Below are 20,207 nucleotides of genomic sequence, written 5' to 3' on the forward strand. Positions count from 1 at the left end.
ATATAGAACAAGGATGTTATGATGTATGGATGTTATGAGCGTCCCCTTTGGAACGGGGTGGTGGGTTGCGCCACCAAGCTCTTGCTATTATACTACCTAATGCCCTACCTAGGTTAAAAAAGGAAAAAAAAATACACACAATGAATTCCCATAACCAAATTTTCTGACCTCCTATTGTGAACTTTGTTTTTGCACACCTCCTTTTTTTGTAGTTTCCCTACTTTTCTTCCACCAATATTCCAATCGCCTCTTACTAATCTCTATTGAGGACATGTTTACTTTTCCCCTGCTCTCGTTGAACCAAAGGGCTTCAAGGAGGCCTAAATCGCCTAAAGCCGCACGACTGCCTAAATCGACCGCACGGCAGACGTCTACACATTCTAATAAAACATGCTCAATCGTTTCCCTAGCTTTACCACAGCAAGCACATTCTTCTTCTTCCTTCTTATATCTCGCTTTATAGGTGCTTGCTCTAAGGCATCTTGATTTCGCTTCGAAAAGTAATGAGCTTCCCTTTGAGTTACCATAAATTGTTTCTTTCCTGATTTCTTTTTTCCTTTTAAGTAGTTATTCATGACAGGTTTATTTTCCATTTCCGCCACCCATGAGATTATGTCAGCCTCTCTGACTTTCCGCTTGACGTTCTTTGTTGCTGTGTTGCTCACCCTACAGGCCGCATACTTGCTGGTAAGCTTCCTAGTTCTTTTCATCCACTGTGAATCAATGCTTTTCCTGCACAAATACCTCAACACTCTCCCAGCCCATTTACTTTCTTCTATATTCCTCAGTCGTTCTTCATAATCGATTTTACTGCGAGCTTCCCTCACTTCAAAACTTGTCCAGCCCATATCATCCTGCACAGCTTCATTTGTAGTCTTCCCGTCAGCGCCCAATGCGAGGCGTCATACTGACCTTTGGTTCCCATCGAGTCCTGATTGTACCCATGATATAAAGCAAACAACCGCATTTCCAAAAGTAAGTCCTGGAACCATTACACCTTTCCGCATACCTCGGAGGACCTCGTACCTATTGTATCCCCATAGCGCTCTGTGCTTCATTATGGCTGCGTTTCGCTTCCCCTTTATTGTTATTGTTTTTTCCTGTGTTTCCATATATCTATTGCCTTCGTTTACTCATATATCAATATATTTATATTGTTTTATCCGAGGTATTTCCTGACCCTGTATCTCCACTGTCTGTTCACTGTTTTCATTGAATACCATAACACCTGATTTTCTAACACTAAATTTAAAACCTAAATTGTTGCCTTCCTGTCCACAGATATTAGCCAGACGTTGCAAATCACTTTGCTTGTTAGCTAGCAACACAATGTCATCCACATAAAATAAACCTGGGACCTGCTGCTGTACTACTGAGCTGCTGCTGTACTACTGAGATGCGCGGAGGGCAACACCATCTGGTGGCGTTCGGGGAATAATTGTGCGACGTTGGCGTGACGTGCTACTCGTGCTGCACTGTCATTGGTGGCCGCGGACGCGCCACCGCGAGGCGACGCGACGCGTTCTTTTCTCCTCCCAACAGCATGACGCGGCTACGCCATTTTCATGGGCACGTTCGTCTAAATGACGCCCCGGCCCCTCCGGCGCGTGTCAGTCGCGCCAAAAAACGCGTCATGCGGTTCCAACTTTATACGAAAACGTGTATTCCCTCGGACGTTCCCTTTTACGCTGACCACGGTAACTACTGCGATAACGTTCGATTGATTAATGGGGCTCAACATCCCGAAACAACGCAGGAGGCATGAGAGATGCCGCGGTAAAAGGCTCTTGGTTAATTTCAAATACCTGAGCGTTAGAACTTCACACGAGGGACTCCAGATTAAAATGAATTTGGGTCTTAATGTCCCGAAGTTGAGCTGTGCGTTATGAGCGGCGCAGTATAGTGAAAGGCGTCGCATAATTTTTTGACCTCCTGGGGCTCCTTGTAGCGTGCACGCAAAGCAGGGCACACGAGCGTTTATAAATTCTGTTCCGGCCGAAATGTGGCCACCCGAGCCGGCATCGAATCCGCGAACTGGTGTACAGCTGCGCAACTCCATATGCGGGGGGATTGTTTTTAAGTTTTACTGAATTTCTATAAGTCGCCTGAGTCAGATAGCAGAATTCCTATTCTTGAGGTGTTGGCGCTGGTCCATCAGGTACGGCTTGGAGGTCGCCAGAGTCCGAGGGGCGGTCCAGGCCAGAGGGTTTCTGGAATAAAGGACCCTCCCGCCTCTAATGACAAGTCACTCCTTCAATAAAGGTTAATTCATTCATTCATGAAGGCGTATTACTTTAAGAGGCGGGCATTGCTAGCGCTAGGAATCGAAACACATATTCAACTGATTAAAGAAAGCTCACTAATCAACTTCTTCATTATTTACTTGACAACTCATATTGCCATTTACGAATTGTAGATGGTGAGATTGCATGAAGTATCCACTTGAAATTAATATCCAGGATTACACCAGTTTCGAGCGATTATTTCCCAAAGTGAGGGATGAAATACATAGGCGCTTCAGTTACTTTTGTGCATCAGTGCATAAAAAAGCGTTTTGTTATAAAAGTAAAGGGAACAACTGTCCATTTCTATGTTTATGCGTTGAGTTTGGTGGCGCATATCTCCAAACTGGTGTCATTCTGGAAATTTATTCCAAGTGTATACCCAATGCAAACTCACCGGCTACAATTCGTAAATTGCCATATGTTCAGTAAAGTAATCAATTAAGAAGTTAATTAGTGATTTTTGCTTAAATATTTGAATATGTGTTTAGCTTTTTCGTGCAAGCAATGTCCGCCTCTGCGAAAAATTCAGCTCAAGGACTAGAATTATGTTACCTGCAACAGACGATACTGAAAAATTCTGTAAAACTTAAAGATGATCCCCCCGTATATCCTCTGAGGAACCGCGGCTGGGCCACGAGGTTAAGAAACGCGGACAGGAGATGGAACGGCACTCACTGGCGAGGAAGCTGACGCCGCAGATGGGCACGGTGCGCAACAGCTGCTCCGCGCCCGTGCCCAGCTCGTCGAAGAATCCCCCGGGCGGGCTATCTTGAACCTTGAGGTCGACACCGTAGCCCGCCTTGAACATGGTGTCGATGGTGGCTCGTCGGAAGACCGATGTCATCTCCACGGATGGGCTGCCTGTCCACTTCTCTTCGAGCTTTTCCATCATGGTGTCACTGCACTTGTCCATGATGACGAAGATCTGCGATCCAATGCGACACAAATCGGCATCACTCTGACCACTTTAATGAGACACGCATCGTCTACAAAACGCGGTTGGCCGTCGACTTGTCACTGGAGCCTCTTTGCAATAAGGAACCTTTCTGCTTATGCGAACAAGGTTTTCGCTCATTTGTTGAGGGGGAGGTGGGGGTGGGCTCGTTAGTGGTCTGGTGTTGCCTGGAGCCTGCAAGCACAAATGTCTTGCCGGGAAATGCCGAAATTAATCCCAAAAGAAGCGAGGCAAGCATAGAGGCACATTGTGAACTTGGATTCTGCTAGCGAAAGATTGACCACATCAAGGGAAGATGCGGTAGGCGTCGGGCGCCCGAGGAACCATACACGCGCAGTCCAACCCACAGAGCAAATAATCTAATTCAGAGGGCTGACGAAGGGCAACGTCGGTGCTCAATTTTCTCCTCCTCAGATCCTCACCTGTCATCTAACTGCCCCTTGTAGGATTGGGAGCCATGCATACATCATGTATACAGGGTGTCCCAGCTAACTTTAGCCAAAGTTTAAAAATATGCGAATGCCACGTAGCTGGACAGAACAGAGGTAATGTTGCTTACCGTCGCTTGGAGATGCTCAAACTACTCCTTTTCACTCCGCCTAATTAGATAATTAGTCTTAATTCATTACTCAGCTTCTCAAATATTATAATTCCATGAAAAGTCTCAATAAGAACATTGTAGAGCGACATGCAAAGCTCCCGATACAGCTTTCCGTTGCTCAATGCGTGCTATGCAAAAGTTATTCCGAACGTTAAAGAAGCCCGCGAATACGCGCAAGGTGCCTCGTGCGGTCAGTCGCATTACTTTTATGTAGCAAGTATTGAGTAACAGAAAGCTGTATCGGGAGTTTTTCATGTCGCTCTACAATTTTGTACTTGACATTTTTCATCTCACTATAATATTTGAGAAGTTGATTAATTAAGACTAATTATCTATTTGGTAGAATGAAAAAACTATTTTGAGTACTTACAAGCGACGGCAAACGACATTACCTTTGTTCTGTCCAGCTACGTGGCATTTGCATATTTTTAAACTCTGGCTAAAATTAGCTGGGGCACCCTGTATACATGGTATTCAAAGTTACACTAACAGCAATTTTAATAAAAATGCTGTGCTTGCACAGGCAGTTTATGCACAGTGGCGGGCACAATTTTCACCAACAGTTAGAGTCAGCAAACGCATAATCAACACAAACTTCATTCATTATCATTTCCACTATCACGATGATAGTATACGTTTGTATCTGGAACATCAAGACAATCGTAATTGACGACAGCTTCACTTTGTTTGATTGTGCTGGAGTGCTTCTGTTCCGAGACATCCGTCTTCAAGTCTGACAGTCATATAATTTCGTAATTCAGGGAAGTGTGTCTGAGCACAACGGACAACACCAAAAATCCGGAAATGACTCAGCATATCGTAAGGGAATGTCGTAAGGGCATGTTTTGACCTAGCAAGACCCGTATACGGAATGACCGCCTTTCAGAAGCGCTGGGATTCAAAGTGGATGGAAGCAATAACTGGTCACCAGTCGAGATAAGTGAGGGACGTGTAGAATATTGGTGGAGAAAAAGCACGGAAGAGATTGATAGAGCCGGAGTCGTTACAGGTATAGAGATGTGTAAAATTAGGTAAATATAGAGAGAGGTAAGATGCTATACAGCGACAGATATATTGTAAAACCTGATTAGATAAAATAGGTTGGTTGACTACTTGTTGCCTCACGGTTCCAAGGGAGATGCCATTAGAATTTATTGTCTCCTTGAAATGGAGAAAAAATTACCAGTCGAGGCTCATTTATGAATACATGGGTTAACACATGCATTGTCAAAATTTTCTTACCTGAGAAAAAGACAAAATGTGAAATTGTAAGCCGTCGTGTCTCATTTTGTAGATACATGTGCCTTGATCCAACGCTATTCGCACTGGCGCGGCAGAAGCAGGCACCTTACGGGCCTCAAGTATCACTAAGCGCGATCCCACTGCCTTTCTCTCATTCGCATCTCTCTCTCTCTCTAAGCGCGATCCTTGACCTTGCTAAGGAAACGCAGAGAAGTGTTGTCGAAGGAGAGGCTACTCCTAATTCTGACCATGTAATACGCTGCGGAATACGAGAGACGGTAAGTGTAGCTGTCCGCATCGAGTACCTCTGCCTGCAGACATGCGCCGTAAGAGGACCGCCGCGTAGTATGAATCTTCAAGTTTGCAGCGTAACCGGTACTGTCACGATCAGTATTTTCTCTAACGTTTCGTAATTTGTATGGTATGTACTAGAATTAACACCAAGCAGTTAATCAGCAGCGCTAAGGTGTTAACAAAGCGAAGTCACCCTCACGCATCAGCCTAAAATGAACGCAGCGTGCATTCACGACGAGATCCATAGCTCCCTTCGCCGGCTTAGTTGTGGATTGACGAAAAATGCCAGAGTGAACGGAAACCCTTTAGTAGTACCGATTTAGACGATATTAGCGAGACGAGGAGGTGTGCTAGCGGGTCCTGTTTCCAGCACTTTTAGCGTTTTCGCGTGCTGTAGGGCTATTTCGCGAACGTGCAACGCTTTGAAACCACATCTCCTGCATAACTGTTCGGGCTTAAGGTGCGTTAGTTCACCGGTCTAGTTTCATAAAAGCACCAACGTGTTAGTTTCAGTTTCCTGTTTTCAATGTGCATGTGAAAGCCAGCGCATTCACTTTGTGAATAATAAGCGTGGTTTTAATGTAATTTGTGTGCGTCACATAAGTCTATTTCGTTTCAGGCAGGATGCACGTGCAAGGCCAGTCTCTCTGCTCAATGCAAACGTGTGTTGGGCACTCTGATATATTTGAGCAGGCAAGACTGTTCGACATCATGGGTATCTTAATTTTTCTCAGTTGGCTTTCTTCTAATACGCACTATGAGAGAGACAGAGAGAAGCAAGCTTTAATGATACGCAGGAGATGTTGGCCTGGCTGTTCGCCTGGCATGTTAGTCGAGGTGCTCGGTGATGATTATGACACATACAGTGATAAACACTTAAACGTACACACACACACACACACACACACACACACACACACACACACACACACACACACACACACACATATATATATATATATATATATATATATATATATATATATATATATATATATATATATATATATATATATATATATATATATATATATATATATATATATATATATATATATATATATATATATATATAGATATGGTTGAATAAACGAAGGAGCACACTTACGAAAATTTCATTTTTAATGTTGTAGCATTTCGGCCGTGGCACGGCCTTTGTCAGAATACACGTATATATATATATATATACATATATATATATATATATATATATAGAAATATTTAAAATCTTTCGTTCAGGCTCATGGCCTGCAAGAGCGTCAGCAGAGGTTTCGTGGCGCGTAACGCACAAGGAGTGCTTTCCCATGGACCGACTGACAGACAATGAAGGTGTTTACTTAATGTCGGATTAGAAGCCACATTGTAAAAGCTAAACATAGAGGCATCATTGCCACATAAACGGCAGCTCCATGTTTGTTGTTGCATTCAAAACCATATCTTTCAAGAACATGCTTGTACTTAACGATGATATGTGTTATTGACAACAGTAGGTGCAGCAATGTTTTAAACTTTCTAGGCTTTTTTGATTATTTAATTTAGAATTTCACGGTTCTGAAAGCGCTGTAAAATTTTTTCGTGTAACTTAGTCAAACGAAAACCAAAGACGAGACAAAAGGAAACCGAGATACACAAGCGCTTGCGCAACACCAAAGCGGTTCCCTTCTGTTTCGTCCTTAGCTTTCGCAGTACCCAGTTATATCGCAGTATAGCAAGTAGCCCTATGTGCTATATTGTTAGGAGGTCTCTTCTTTAGTCATATAAGAATGTGGAAAAATGCCGAAACAGAGTGTATCTACTGGCACAGCCGAGCGTGGACACCGTAGTCCCTGACTCAAATACAGCCTACAGAAGCTTCCGCAGGGGGGTAATCTCCTCCGCGGCCCGAGCCATTCTATCCAGGCGCTAGCCTCCGGGAAGGGCCATAGAGCTCGTGTGGGTCCCGGCTCACTCGCAGGTAGCAGGCAACACCATCGCCGGCTACCATGTCCGAGAAATGACAATCCGGGCCGAGCACGAGCCGGAAGAGCTACCACACCCGGTTACTAGCTTTCGGGACATTACCCGGATGTACCGAGAGGAAAGGTGCAGACTGCCAGAACCGCACTCCAAACTCACCAGGCAACAACAGACGATCCTGCATCGAGCGCAGGCGGCATCGCTTGCGCATCCCGTATTGATGAATCGCATGTACCTTGCGGAATACGATATGCTCTGTCCTTTTTGCAGAAGAGAAAAGGACACCCTGCCGCACGTCTTGGCAGAGTGCACAGAACTCAAGACACCCCCCTCCTCCCCTTCCCACCAACACCCTACCCTACCGATCAATGTAGCATCTGCGACCGCGTTCGCGTCCTTTCCGTATGTGTTCGATGCTACGGTGTGCGTGCGTGCGTGCGTGCGTGCGTGCGTGTGTGTGTGCGTGTGTGTGTGTGTGTGTGTGTGTGTGTATGTGTGTGTGTGTGTGTGCGTGTGTGCGTGCGTGCGTGCGTGTGCGCGCGCACGCTTAAATTGCGCACAAATGCAGTAAATGCAATTGCGCTTACATGCAGTAATTGAGCCAAGGTGCATGCTTGCGCATTTATGCTTAATTTCAACATTGGTTCGCAGAGATGAATTTGAATCTACATTTCTTGTTTATTAATTATTCATAGTTTTAATCTAAGGACACAGTAAGTTCGCAACACTGTTAACGCCGAAAGCGTAAAACGGCGAAGGAAGCACTTTTTTCTTTGTCAACTATAAATCGCAACTAGACGCGCAAGCGGAGCTCGTAAGGCCCGTGAGCTCTGCAGATACAGAACGATGAACGTGTCTGCAGCGCGCACGTCACCATATGTGCCTCCATACCATCGCCAATGAGTCGAAAATTGCGGTAAAAGCCTACATGTCAGTGCCTCAATGCTTGATGACGAGGTCACTGGTATGAACGATCTCTACTAAAAGATGACAGGTGAAAAGGCGGTGATTTCGTCAATTGATACCACTGCAAATAAGAAAGATGACAAGCTTCATCTAAGTAAAAGTCAACAACAACAATGGGTGACACACGCTTGCAGAAGTGAACGGGAAATCCCCAATTAAGGCCTGCACAAGCGATTTGTTGCGCAAATGCAGCCACTATCCGTAAGCAACACCCTTTTATGATTGCCAACCAAACGTATCAGCTCTTGCTATGATAATTAGATACATGTAGACATTTAACAGACACTGCACGTTGTTAGCTGGCCGTATGCCTCCCATAATATTTCATTTGGTAGCGGTGACACATGAAAGGGTGCATACAAACTCGGAACGCAAGGGCATACGAGCACTGACAGTGGTTACTCAATGTAGTGACTGGTCCAGTGTTTCAGCGAAAGACCAGGGGGAATTTGTTGAGTATATGGCTAACTATACCAACACTGGGGTTTTCAAACATCATGGCGATTTTCTCGAACCTAGGAAGTGCTCACCTTCGACAACTTGTTAGTGGTGAAGGCCGGACTGAGCACCGCCCTCATCGCCCGCCAGCGACTCACGGGGGCAGTGATGATCATCTTGTGACGAAAATCGGGCAATGGCTCGATCTCGAAGACATTCTGTCGAACAGAGTGGGCAAGCACAACATAAACAACGCTGTAGAAACCGTGCTGTCTGAACAGGCTCAGAATAGCGGCCACCGGAATGTTACGTTAATCAGTACAGAATTTAAAAATGTTTTTTAGCAAGCGCAATTGCATTGAAATAACAAGTAGGCTATTCTTCAAGCAGACTGTCTCAGTGTGCTTCCGGGTCCTTATAGCGGGCCTGAACCACCCCTCGGGCTTGGTCGAAAAACGCAGTCTGAGGGTAGTATACACTGCTGTGAAACTCTCAGCCACATTTATCAGTCGTGCGAGGCGAGTGGAGCTCACAAACTCAGCGCGAAGTCACTTTTTCCACAAAAACTCTTTTGAAACGAGTCCTTCTTCTTTCCCTCTTCGAAGCTGCCGGCGGCTTGCATATGTCGTCACGTACAGGATTCGCATTGACGGCTCCTATTGGCTCATAGCTGACGTCAATCAAGAAGGGTATTTGCATCAGTGCGCTTCGCTGCACGCCCAGCACCGCCATAGCCTTTGCAGGGAGAGGAAGAAAAAGCAAGAGCACTGCGAAGAAGATCAAAGGCCATCTTTGATTGCTAATAAGTTCGCTTCTCCTGAACGCACTGAGGTGCTTTTGCAGCAAAGTATTTCTGAAGTAGTCTGGTTAAACTTGAAGTGCATTTCTCTACTTCAATAAGAAGTCGCAGTTTCGCCTGCCAGGCGCAGCATAGACTGCGACAGCAAATTATTTGAAAGCTGCACGAACTAAGGATAATAGTTTTATAGGCCGTGTAAGCTTGTAAACATTCGCTTACTAACTAAATTAACAATCATGGTGTTAAGCGCGCACAGACAAACATCAACGCATCTCACTTGATCACAGCGCACACTCGCTGTCAAACGCTGGCGTGGGGAAGGAGGCAGCAGCAGCGAGCGAGCGAGCGCATGCTCCTCAGCCCTCGGTGCGCCTAGAACCCTCGGATCTGTACCCAGCGCAGATCGCTTTCGAGATAAGGCCCTCGTGGCTGCGCTCAGCCGCGCCATACGCAGCCGCAGCTAGCCGCAGCTAGAGTCACTGGAAAAAATTTCAGAGTACCGTAAAGGTCGGGATTTGACTATCAACACTGAGCGACCACCGCCATATACCTTCCAAGCCGACCGCGTCGCGGGAAGGTCGCCGTGTTGGAAGAGCTTGATATTCGGGGACACATCGGGTCGAGTGTTTACTAAAGTACAAATACTTTGTGCCCGGAGACAATGGTTGCTAAGAACGAAAATAATATGTTATTTTGTGCAAAGTAATGCAGCCGGTGGTTGTTTTGCACGCCGATCGTGTTTACTGCTGGAACTGTGCTACGATTGTGGGCAGCAGCTTAGCGCTGCTATCGGGAGCTTAAGCACGCGCTTTTTTTCCTTCCGTGGAGCGAGCTACGAAGGAAACATTTCATCACTTCGAGCCGGAATGAGGCAAGCTTGTGCTTTTGGGCATGAACATCGTGGACCGCCGTCGGCTTCTATTGAATGTTTTCAAGCAGGACGAAACTGATACCTGACAGTGTCACAGGCACGTACGTTCATTGTATAATTTCACAAGCTAAATCGGATACATTTAACTTGTAAACGGATACCGCGCGTTCTCGATTCCTCCGAGCGACTTCGTCCGCCGTATAAGCACGACACACTGCGACTGCCGTGTGCGCACCGGTGTTTGGCCGTGATCGTAAGACGATCTGTGCACAGCAGGCGTAAAAACCAACTTCGATGACCATTTTGCACACTAAATCTTGTGGAAGGCCAATATGAGCCATTTGCGTAATTACAGCAACATATATATGTATTTATGTACACTGATAATGAGGGAGAGTTTGCTACATGGCGATGTACGAACGCGGCTGTCTAGTGCGTTCATGAGCGGCTACTCTTCTCAACTTATTTATGACTGTTTTCTTAGACTGCCAAGATTTGCTGCCTGTGTAAAAAAAAAAGTAGGAATGCCCGCTGGTGACGCAGCATTTTTTTTTCGAAGTTACATAGGCGATGTATAAAATTCTTGGGCTTTTAGAGTGGTTTATGTAACATGCATATTCACACAGTGAAACTAAAGCTACTGGGTGTTCTATTGTTTTGTATTTCTTGTTATGCATCAAGCACAACATTATTTGGGTATGCACCGTAGCATTTTAACATAAAACATAATATGTGTGCTGACTTCAGTTCATTGCATATGCTCGGCTTACAAGCTTAAAATTTGAAGCATGTGTTGTGAATATCACCTGGCCATTAGTTTCAAGTTCGAAATGCGTATTATAAATGAGCAAAGGATAAGTGGAAAAAAGGAAGTATCATGGGCCTCATATTGACCATGTTTTTATTGACTGCGATCGTCACGATCTGCGAAAAACAAGTGCCATATGGGTCGGGTGACTCGAGGCGAGAGCGCGCTCACGTGCGCGGAGAAATCATGCGAGTACTTGGTGCGCGTGAGGACGCGGAATTCTCGCGCGACAAGTGTGCCTTCGCGTGGGTTGAGCAACAAACGCGTACACGTGTACCCGCGTCAAGCGTGCAAGACGCGAACGATCCCTGCAATGAACTCCTATTATAGCATCGCTAACACCGCGTGCACTTCGCTTAAATATCTTCTAAAACAGTGCCGTAAAGCACAAGCAAGGTGTACTTATACCTCGCAAACGCGGGCGTTTTTTGTATAGGCTTGAAGTTCCCCCGGCCGATTCTGTGTAACCACGCAGAACGACGCTCGCGGTCATTTTTCCCGGTCGGAATCTAGAAAAAAGTCTTTCCAGGCTCAGTTCGGTTGCTGCATCTGAAGGCGCAGCAGCCAGGCATGATTTCCTTGCAGTCAAATGCGAGCACGACAATCGGAACACAAAAAACGTAGGGAACCTGCGCTGCCTACGCTATAACTCAGCCGGCCCACACGGCGCTTGGATGGTATATGGCACCCCAAAGTCACGTGGTACGGTTGGGCCAATGAACGCGTCGGCGGCGCGGGGAAAACGAATGCGGTACTTTGAAATTTTTTCCAGTGACTCTAGCCGCAGCCGCAGTAGAACGCTTCCTGGTAACCTTGCGCGCGATGCAAGGCGGCGCACTTCCTCCCCGACGTCTTCCGTTGCGCGCGCGAGGTCGAGCCACCACCGACGCACACTTTCACGCGCACCATGACGCGCACCAACAGCATAGGGTGCGCGGCCGCGATTTCAATGCCCTTAAACTTTATACGGAACATCACGGCGGTTGCGACGGGGACGAAGACGGCGCAAATGCGCCTAGAATGTCTATACAAGTGTTATCGCAACAAAAACTGCGTCATTTTATGCCTCGTGTATAGGATAAAAAAAAAACCTAAATAAAATATTGAATAGATTCTCGGGTTTTACGAACCAGAATCATCATGATCAGGCACGTAGTAGTGTGTGTGTGGGGGGGGGGGGGAGGAGGGTATCGCATTTTCTATTCACTCGCAAGCTGGATTTAAAATGCAGGGTGGTATTTTCATCCGTTCGTTGGTGGTCGTATGCCTAGTCTAATCAGCGTGAACTCGTTCAACGTGGGCTGGATTGGTCTGGTTCGCTGGACGTCTGGTGTAGTCTGTGGATTCGCAGAAACCAGGTGTAGCTTCGTCGGTTTGTTGTCGATAAACAGAGGTGCGATACTCGTATTCTATGAACTTTCACCGTGAAGGAGGTGTAGAGAAGAACCCTTTCGTTTCCGGTGCTGCGGCGACGCGCGTAATAAGCATGCGGATTCCGCGTGCGGGTTCTGGCCACGTCAATTCGAGCGTGGGCGGGGACGCCTGCATCGGCCTGATTTTCCAGCAGCCTAGCTGCACAAATATTCCTGCATGCATTCTAGATAAAATCAAAAAGAATTCGCCCATCATGTGTATAGTTGCGACTGGCCGGCCCTTTTCCTCTTGCACTTTTTCCCTCTTGCACGGTAAGTGCGGAGCCTCGACGCATCTCTCGCACCGAAATGAAGCGCCACAAGGGAGCTCACCCCTCGTTCCATGAATTCGTGGGAGTCTTCAAGTTCCACCTTCTTCAGCAGGTCTACGTCAGCGACGAGAAGAAAGGGGATGGCTCCGTTGTAAAACCTGCGTCGCGGGCATAACCAGTAATTAAAAACAGGCGTACACATTTACAAAGTGGACAGCATGAAAATAAAGAGTATACGCAACAAACTGCTAACAGTGATGGGGGCAGAATCGAGTCAGGACTTCTTTATTAAATGTGAACAGTCGTTCTGGTTGCCTAAGAGAGAAGCGAACGGGGGTTTAGAGTTTCTCGTGCATTGGGCATACTAGCGTCTCTATGCCGAAGACTCTTACGTGGGCAGGCATTGTGCCTGCCGTCCTTTTCAGCTACAGTCCGCAGCCTGCCACGGTAGTTAGGGAGTTGCGCTGACGAGGTCATGGGTTCGATCTCGGCCACGGCGGCCGCATTTTGTTGAGGGTGAAATGCAAAAAAGGCTTGTGGTACCGTGCTTTGGGCGCACGTTAATGAAACTCCAGCGGAAAAAATAATTCAATAGCCAGAGTTTTCGAACGTTGAGCCAAATCGGGACTTGGCCCTGCATGAATCGCGAAATTTTCTTTCGTTAGTGTGATTGTTGCCAAGCCTATCAAACGAGGAAATCACGGGGTGGCAAACCGTCTACGGTGATGAAACTGATTGACAGTGAGCGTCCTTGACTGCTTGCGAGCTCGCGCTAGTGCCCAGTGACATTACGCGCAAGCAACGGGGAACATCCGGGACCTCGGACCGCATTCGGAGCAGGTACCGGTACAACCTGAGAAAGGGTCAACTGTGCGATTTGTCCCCGGACGGCGGACTCTTATCCGCAAACGAAGGCTCTCAGTTTCACTAGCCTTCGTGGGCTAGTTTCTTTACGGCCAGTACACGAAGGAAGAAAGGAAAAAGTGGAGAAGGAAGGCAGGGAGGTTAACCAGTTTCGCCTAACCGGTTTGCTACCCTACACATGGGAGCGGGATGGGGGGGATGAAAGATGGGGAGAAGAGATAGAGGGCACATAACACGGCACACACATCGTTGGTTACAGTCTGTCACTCTTGTGCGGTACGTGACATCACTGTCACAGCCGCTTGTCCAAGCCCGTATCCTTCATAAACCGAAGTAGTCCCTTCGTCGCCTTCAGCTGCGATGTCTTCAGTCGGCGATATGTGAAAATGGTTGCAACTGACAATGGTCTATTGTCAAGGTGCGCTAGAACGGACGCCATGGACTGTCTCTGAACATTATATTCAGGACAGTCGCACAGAATGTGTTCCAGCGTCTCCTCGCAAAGACAGGCATTGCAGAGAGCGTTGTCGGCCATTCCAATGCGAAACGAGTAAGATATCGTGAAGGCCACCCCTAGCCATAAGCGATAAAGCAGGGTGGCCTCACTTCGGCGGAGTCCGGTTGGCATACAGAGATGCATCAAGGAAGACAGGTCGTGTTGATGATTGCTGCGGTTGGTCTGGCTGCTTGGTGTGTACCATAGAGAGAGCGTGATCTCCCGTGCAAGCACTTGAAGTCTGCTGGCTGCGTCGGACTGTGAGAGTGGTATGGCCTCTTCCTGTGTGTCTTCAAGAGCTGCCCGAGCGGCTTTATCGGCGTCTTCATTTCCGATGACGCCGCAGTGACTTGGCAGCCACTGAAACGTCACGTGATGTCCTTTCTCATGTGACACGAAAAGAAGCAGGCCCCAGCCAAGCTTGCTGCTAGTCATGTTTACGTAGTGTCTGAGCAGTGTGCACTTTCTTTTGGTTTAGTGCGCAAGCGAAGTGCAATTACGTTGCAATATCTGAAAGTGTGTAATGGCCGCACGTACAATTGCATAGTTAAATTTATTACATTTTCTTTGTTTCCCCTCACTTGTACGTATACTCTCAACATGTTGGTTCTTCTGTTGTTTGTTCGTTTTTCATTCTTTGCCGAGAAATGGGATTGCTAATTTTCGCAGTTGTGAAGCGCGGGTGGACAATGGTCCCTTTAACTCATTGGCGCGCGGGGGTGAAGGACGCTTTGCGCATTCTATTCGCGGCACGCTGTGGACGGAGATCAGCATTGCGTGGTAAGAGAGTGTTGCGCAGTGGTGGCTGATACACGCAGGAGTGTGCATGCACCTGCGTTCGTGGGGCCTGTTGCTCACTGAGGCAACCAGAAGAATGATTACAACGAAGGCGCCAAATAAAACAACGGACAAAGGACGGAGAAACGAGACAAATGGTTGTCTCGTATCTCCTTCCTTCGTCCGTTGTTTTATTTGGCACCTTCGTTGTAATCATGTATAACCAACTCGCCCACCAGCACGTCCTCAGTAACCAGAAGTCGTATCAATTGCTTCATAGGATCGCCGTGGACACTGAAGGCGCACGGGGTCACTGAGCCTCTGACATCAGATCGAAAGCTGGGCTCTCTGCAGTCGCCACTGCCGTGCAAACGCCTTATCGCCACGGTTATGGCTGCCCATTCATCCTGCCTACGGCGGCCTGACCAGCTGACCTGGCAGTGTCCTGCCCCATCCATCCGCCAAACCACCTCGAAAGCGGCGCTCATCTGGCTCTCCAACAACGCCGATGTAGCGAAGGCGAACTCCTTTCTTTTATTGCGACAGCAATTATATGGACACTCCAGGGCACTTTTGTCGTCGGCGTCGCCGCTTTGTCCTATATACCAATCTGGCACGTGAAACGGGGGAAAAATTGAGAGCAAACGCGTTGTCTTCCGTTGTGCGAAATGACGTGGGGGAATGGAAGGGAGGAAGGGGGGGGGCGGCGTTGTTGTCCGGCAGCAACTGCGTATTCTCGCTCGTATTCTCGCTATTCGGCTCAATCTCGCGCGCGCAAGTAAGGAAAGCGGGGAGGCGGCGCGGGAGGAAAGGCGAGCGACGTTATACTCAATCACCAACTTCGTACTTTTCGCAGCCGTGCGCGGTTCTGCGCGCCCTATATTGAAAGCGATCTGCAGACGGCCCATGCCTTTGTGCGCGCTGTGTTCTCTCCGCTCAGTTTGTACTGAAGCGGTAGACAGCACGAAGGTCACTTCACTCGCTGCTGCTGCCACGCTTCCTCACACCAGCGTTTTGACAGCGAGTGTCCGCAGTCATCGGGTGTGATGTGTCCATGTTTTTATTGAGTGGCCAGCAATAGAGCCCTCTCGCAACACAAGCGTCTTCAAAGAACGCCCTCGCCGCATAACTTTACGCGTCAACATTTTCGCGTCCCCTGAACGGCACCCCGCGTTGTGCAGCAGAGGCTCCTCGTTTTTGTGGTCTCCCACTTTCTCGGCGTCATTTTCTTGTATTATAAAACATATTGTTTTTTTTTACTTTACCAATATCTTACATGTTTTGTAATTATAGCCCATGAAGATGTCTTTAGTATGTGTGCCAGAATGCGGTGTTAGTAGTACTTTTCTTTCTTTCGACCACGTGCCTGTTGGCATATTTACAAGTGTAGATACACGCCGGATTCCCTGAAGTCCAGCAGGGTCCGGTGGTGGGGCCCCAACATCGCACTATTTACATCCGGTGGACGACCTGGCTTTGGTCCACATCAAAGTATGCGTTTCTGCCGAAGGGCGTGTAGAGAAGGGAAAGTCCAGAGGAGGTGCCTAGTGTCCCCCTCGCAGACAGGAGAGGGACAGAAGGGGATGGAATCGCTGACGGGGCCATGGAATTGTGCCGGCCATGGCCAGGTTACCGCAGCGGTAAAGGAGACACGGAGGAGTAACCTTCGTAGCGAGACCTCTTCCTAGCGCGCTAGGCCGCCAGGGAGGTCGGTGCCACACGGTGGAAGAAGTGCTCGCGTGGCGCGCCGAAGGTTTCATTCGTCTGCGAGGAGCCTTGTCTCCGGAGAGGTGGGGGCCGATAGAAGGGGACGAGGTGTTTTTCTGTGACTTGCTTCATTCACCAAGGCTTGTGTGGGATGCGATGCAGCATTGCGACGTATTCATTGCGCACGTACTGTAACGATGAATTGCTCGTGTGTCCTGAATCTCTTGCGCCAAAACGTCAGAATTCGGAACCTGCCACAGCCTACAGATGGCAGCTGAGGAATCAGTGATGATGTCAGTGTGTCTACTAGACGGCAAAAGGAGCGAACATAGGATGGACATTGCATCTTTAGTGGCCACGAGCTCCGCCTGTGTCGACGGCCAGGCAGGGGAGCAAGCGTACGATCAGGTTGCTATTTCTGCCAATAATTCCGGACAAGCGATACCCGTGGTGACGTGATCCTCACTGACACTAGCGTCGACATACGCTACATGTCTCCGGAAAGGGTTTTAGCTCGCAGTTGATGCGCTATTCGCCGTCACACTGGACTCACCTAGGTGGCCAACAGATCCTGTGTGTATGCGAGTCACAGGCCGATTGTTTTTAACTTACTGATAAAGCCATGGTGGTCGTCGCACGCAGGAATCGCGGCGCAATACCGAACCGTTTGACACATATTTATTTATTTATTTACACATACTGCAGCCCCTGCTGGGGCTATAGCAGGAGTGGATAATACAATACAAGAAAGAAATACAATAGGCAACAAAGAAAGTTTAGGCGCAGTGTTGAGGGAGTACAGACAAGAATTCATTTAATGGGAGATAACGGTTGGTTCCTGGTAGCGAATTCCATGCTTCAATTGTTTTAGGGAAAAAGCTATACTTAAAAGTATTAGTGCGTGCAAAAAATGGTGTAATGTTAAGCGCGTGATGTCTCCTACTAGAAGAGATTTTTGCAAAGGTGATATATTCATTACTGGAGAGGCGACAAGATGAGTGAATAATGCCATGAAAAAATTTTAAAGAATTAACGTGTCGCTGTTCGGCGAGAGATGTCAGGTTGAGTGAAGACATGACTGACAATGGTGAGAACTGGTGGTCATAACGTCGGTAGACAAATCTAATGGCTTTCCTTTGTATGGCCTCAACTCCGTCTATTTCGTACTGCTTGTAGGGATTCCAAACGATACTACCATACTCAAGTATAGGGTGAACAATAGTTTTATATAACAGCAATTTAGTGTCGCTCGTAGAGTTAGACAGAGTACGACGTAAATAACCGAGTTTTTGTAGAGCTTTAGTCGTAATGGAATCTATGTGCTTTGACCAGGACAGGTTAGTGGTGAACGTGAGACCAAGATATTTATATTCAGAAACGCGTTGAATTAAATTATCATTAAATCCGTAGCTGAAAAGGAACGGGTTAGCTTTATTAGAGAAGGACATAACGACAGTCTTACGGAAGTTAATATTCATTTGCCATGTTTCACACCATTTAGAAAATCTGACGAATGATTCACTAAGGCGAACATGCTCAGAGGGAGATGAAATGATGTCATACAATACGCAGTCATCTGCATACATTCGAATTTTTGATGATATCTCATGTGGCAAATCATTAATATATAGTAAGAAAAGTCGACGTCCGAGGACCGAGCCTTGAGGGACGCCTGATGACACATCCACCACCGAAGAATTGATGGAGTTAAAGCTTACGAATTGAGTGCGGTGAGACAAAAAACTTTCTATCCAGGGGTGCTATGCAGGATGCGCCGAGTTTGGCGAAACTCGGGATTTTCACGAGCTCTGGCGACACCCCAAGATGAAAGCACAAATGGTACCGAGACACAGTTTATCTTTCGAGAAGCCTCCAGTTTCATTGGTTTATCTAGATTCACTCTGGGTGGCTATCATTCCTTGGGCGTTGCCTTCTGGGCGGTCGACAAACTGGGGCTCACGTGATCATACCGTCGGTGCATGGTCGCGCCTTCTTTCATTTGTTTGTCGTTCCACCGAGTGCATTACACGCACAAGTGAGTTATAAAACAAATGCATTTAATACAATATTATTAGTTAGTTTAACGTGGTTTAAAAGCATTTTAAAGCTTACAAGATGTACACTGAATGTGTATCGACTAATTTGTAATTTAGTACGCTTCACATTATACCACGAGGGAACGCTGTGATGGCGTCATCACATACATTCATCGGGCGAGCATGGCGGCTAAACATCGAAGAGGCCCAGTGTAAACAAACTTGTACAACGAGCTTGCAGTGCGCGACGTAGTGATCAGGCTCGACGATGACCACTATTTCTTGGATAGTTCTGTTCCTCTGTGAGCAATCTTTCCGTGCACCCCGAAAGACTGCGAATAGCTTAGGCGATTTTACAGATCGCAACGCGTACTTACTGTTCACGGCACAATCCTGAACAAACAACTTATCCGGTGCTGCTTCTGTGAGTGCGCTGAGTTCCTCCACTCTGCGTGACTGCGAGTGTCACGAATATTGCATAGTGTGTGCAAAAGGAAGATAGCCGATATAGCTACGATGCGACAAGGATGTGGTGCCGACGATGGATCTCGCAACCAACACAGTGACGGAGGCATCGACAAACTGCAGATAAGTATATTTCTACTGTTTCATATTTAGCATAATACTAGTGCACGGATTAAGTCACTTTCGTAGTAAGGAACTGAATGTCCTGCAGTTTAAAAAAGGCATTGAGAGCCAATGAGTGTTCGTCCTTTTACATGTACGTGGGCCCGCGAAAATATGGAAAAGATAAAGGTAACCTTCACTAACTTCGTGATATAACAGAAGTTCATCAGTGACATTCAGCCCGCAGAATCTATGGAAGAGTATCTTTATCCAGGTGAAATATCAATAGCAGGTACTGATATAAAGCAGGAAACTTATACAAAAATTTCATGGATTGAACAGCACATGGGAGGCACTACCGAATCGTGATCGCCACGTTACCGATATCCTTGAAAAATGTTTAGAATCGTTGCATTCTACCGGTTATGCAATATGGGACATAAACCTGGAGGTTAACAAGGAAACTTGAGAAGTCGAGGACTGTGCAGAAAGCGAAGTAACAAAAATTGTTGGAGATAGCATTAAGGCAGGAAGACAGTGGCGTAGTAAACCGTGGCAACTGATATGCTAGTTGAGATTAAGAAAAAAAACATGGAATCGGTGGGCAGGCCATGCACATCTTCAATCACTTGTTGCCAATTTATAACAGGTGATTACATAAGCGTGACAGAATGGATGTCAAGGAGAGAGAACTGCAGCCGAGGATGGTAGAAAATTGCGTAATGGGACAAAAATATGATATTTGTAGGCATAGGATGCAATCAGCTCGCATAAGACGGGGTTGTAGGGAGAGGCATTTGTTTTGCAGTCAACAAAAATAGGTTTGCGGTGCTGACAGTAGAGACTCGTGAAGGTGCGGGA

At 47.0% G+C, this 20,207-nt stretch overlaps 1 protein-coding gene across 2 annotated transcripts in view; it reads right to left on the bottom strand.

Annotated features, from left to right (window-relative positions):
* Positions 1-20,207, bottom strand: part of LOC126548137 (cytochrome P450 3A24-like) — a 104,883-nt gene that overhangs the window by 47,499 nt on the left and 37,177 nt on the right. Inside the window, exons 4-6 of one of the 2 annotated variants that reach the window (XM_050196253.3) lie at positions 12,961-13,057; positions 8,830-8,955; positions 2,961-3,210 (exon numbers count right to left, since the gene is read on the bottom strand). In XM_050196253.3, coding sequence (XP_050052210.1) covers positions 2,961-3,210; positions 8,830-8,955; positions 12,961-13,057 — 473 coding nt within the window. Of the gene's footprint in view, positions 1-2,960; positions 3,211-8,829; positions 8,956-9,813; positions 10,011-12,960; positions 13,058-20,207 lie in introns of those variants that run through there. The other variant, XM_055063431.1, reaches the window with a different exon arrangement.

This window comes from Dermacentor andersoni, chromosome 1, assembly GCF_023375885.2.
Source record: "Dermacentor andersoni chromosome 1, qqDerAnde1_hic_scaffold, whole genome shotgun sequence".
NCBI classification, from domain to species: domain Eukaryota; kingdom Metazoa; phylum Arthropoda; class Arachnida; order Ixodida; family Ixodidae; genus Dermacentor; species Dermacentor andersoni.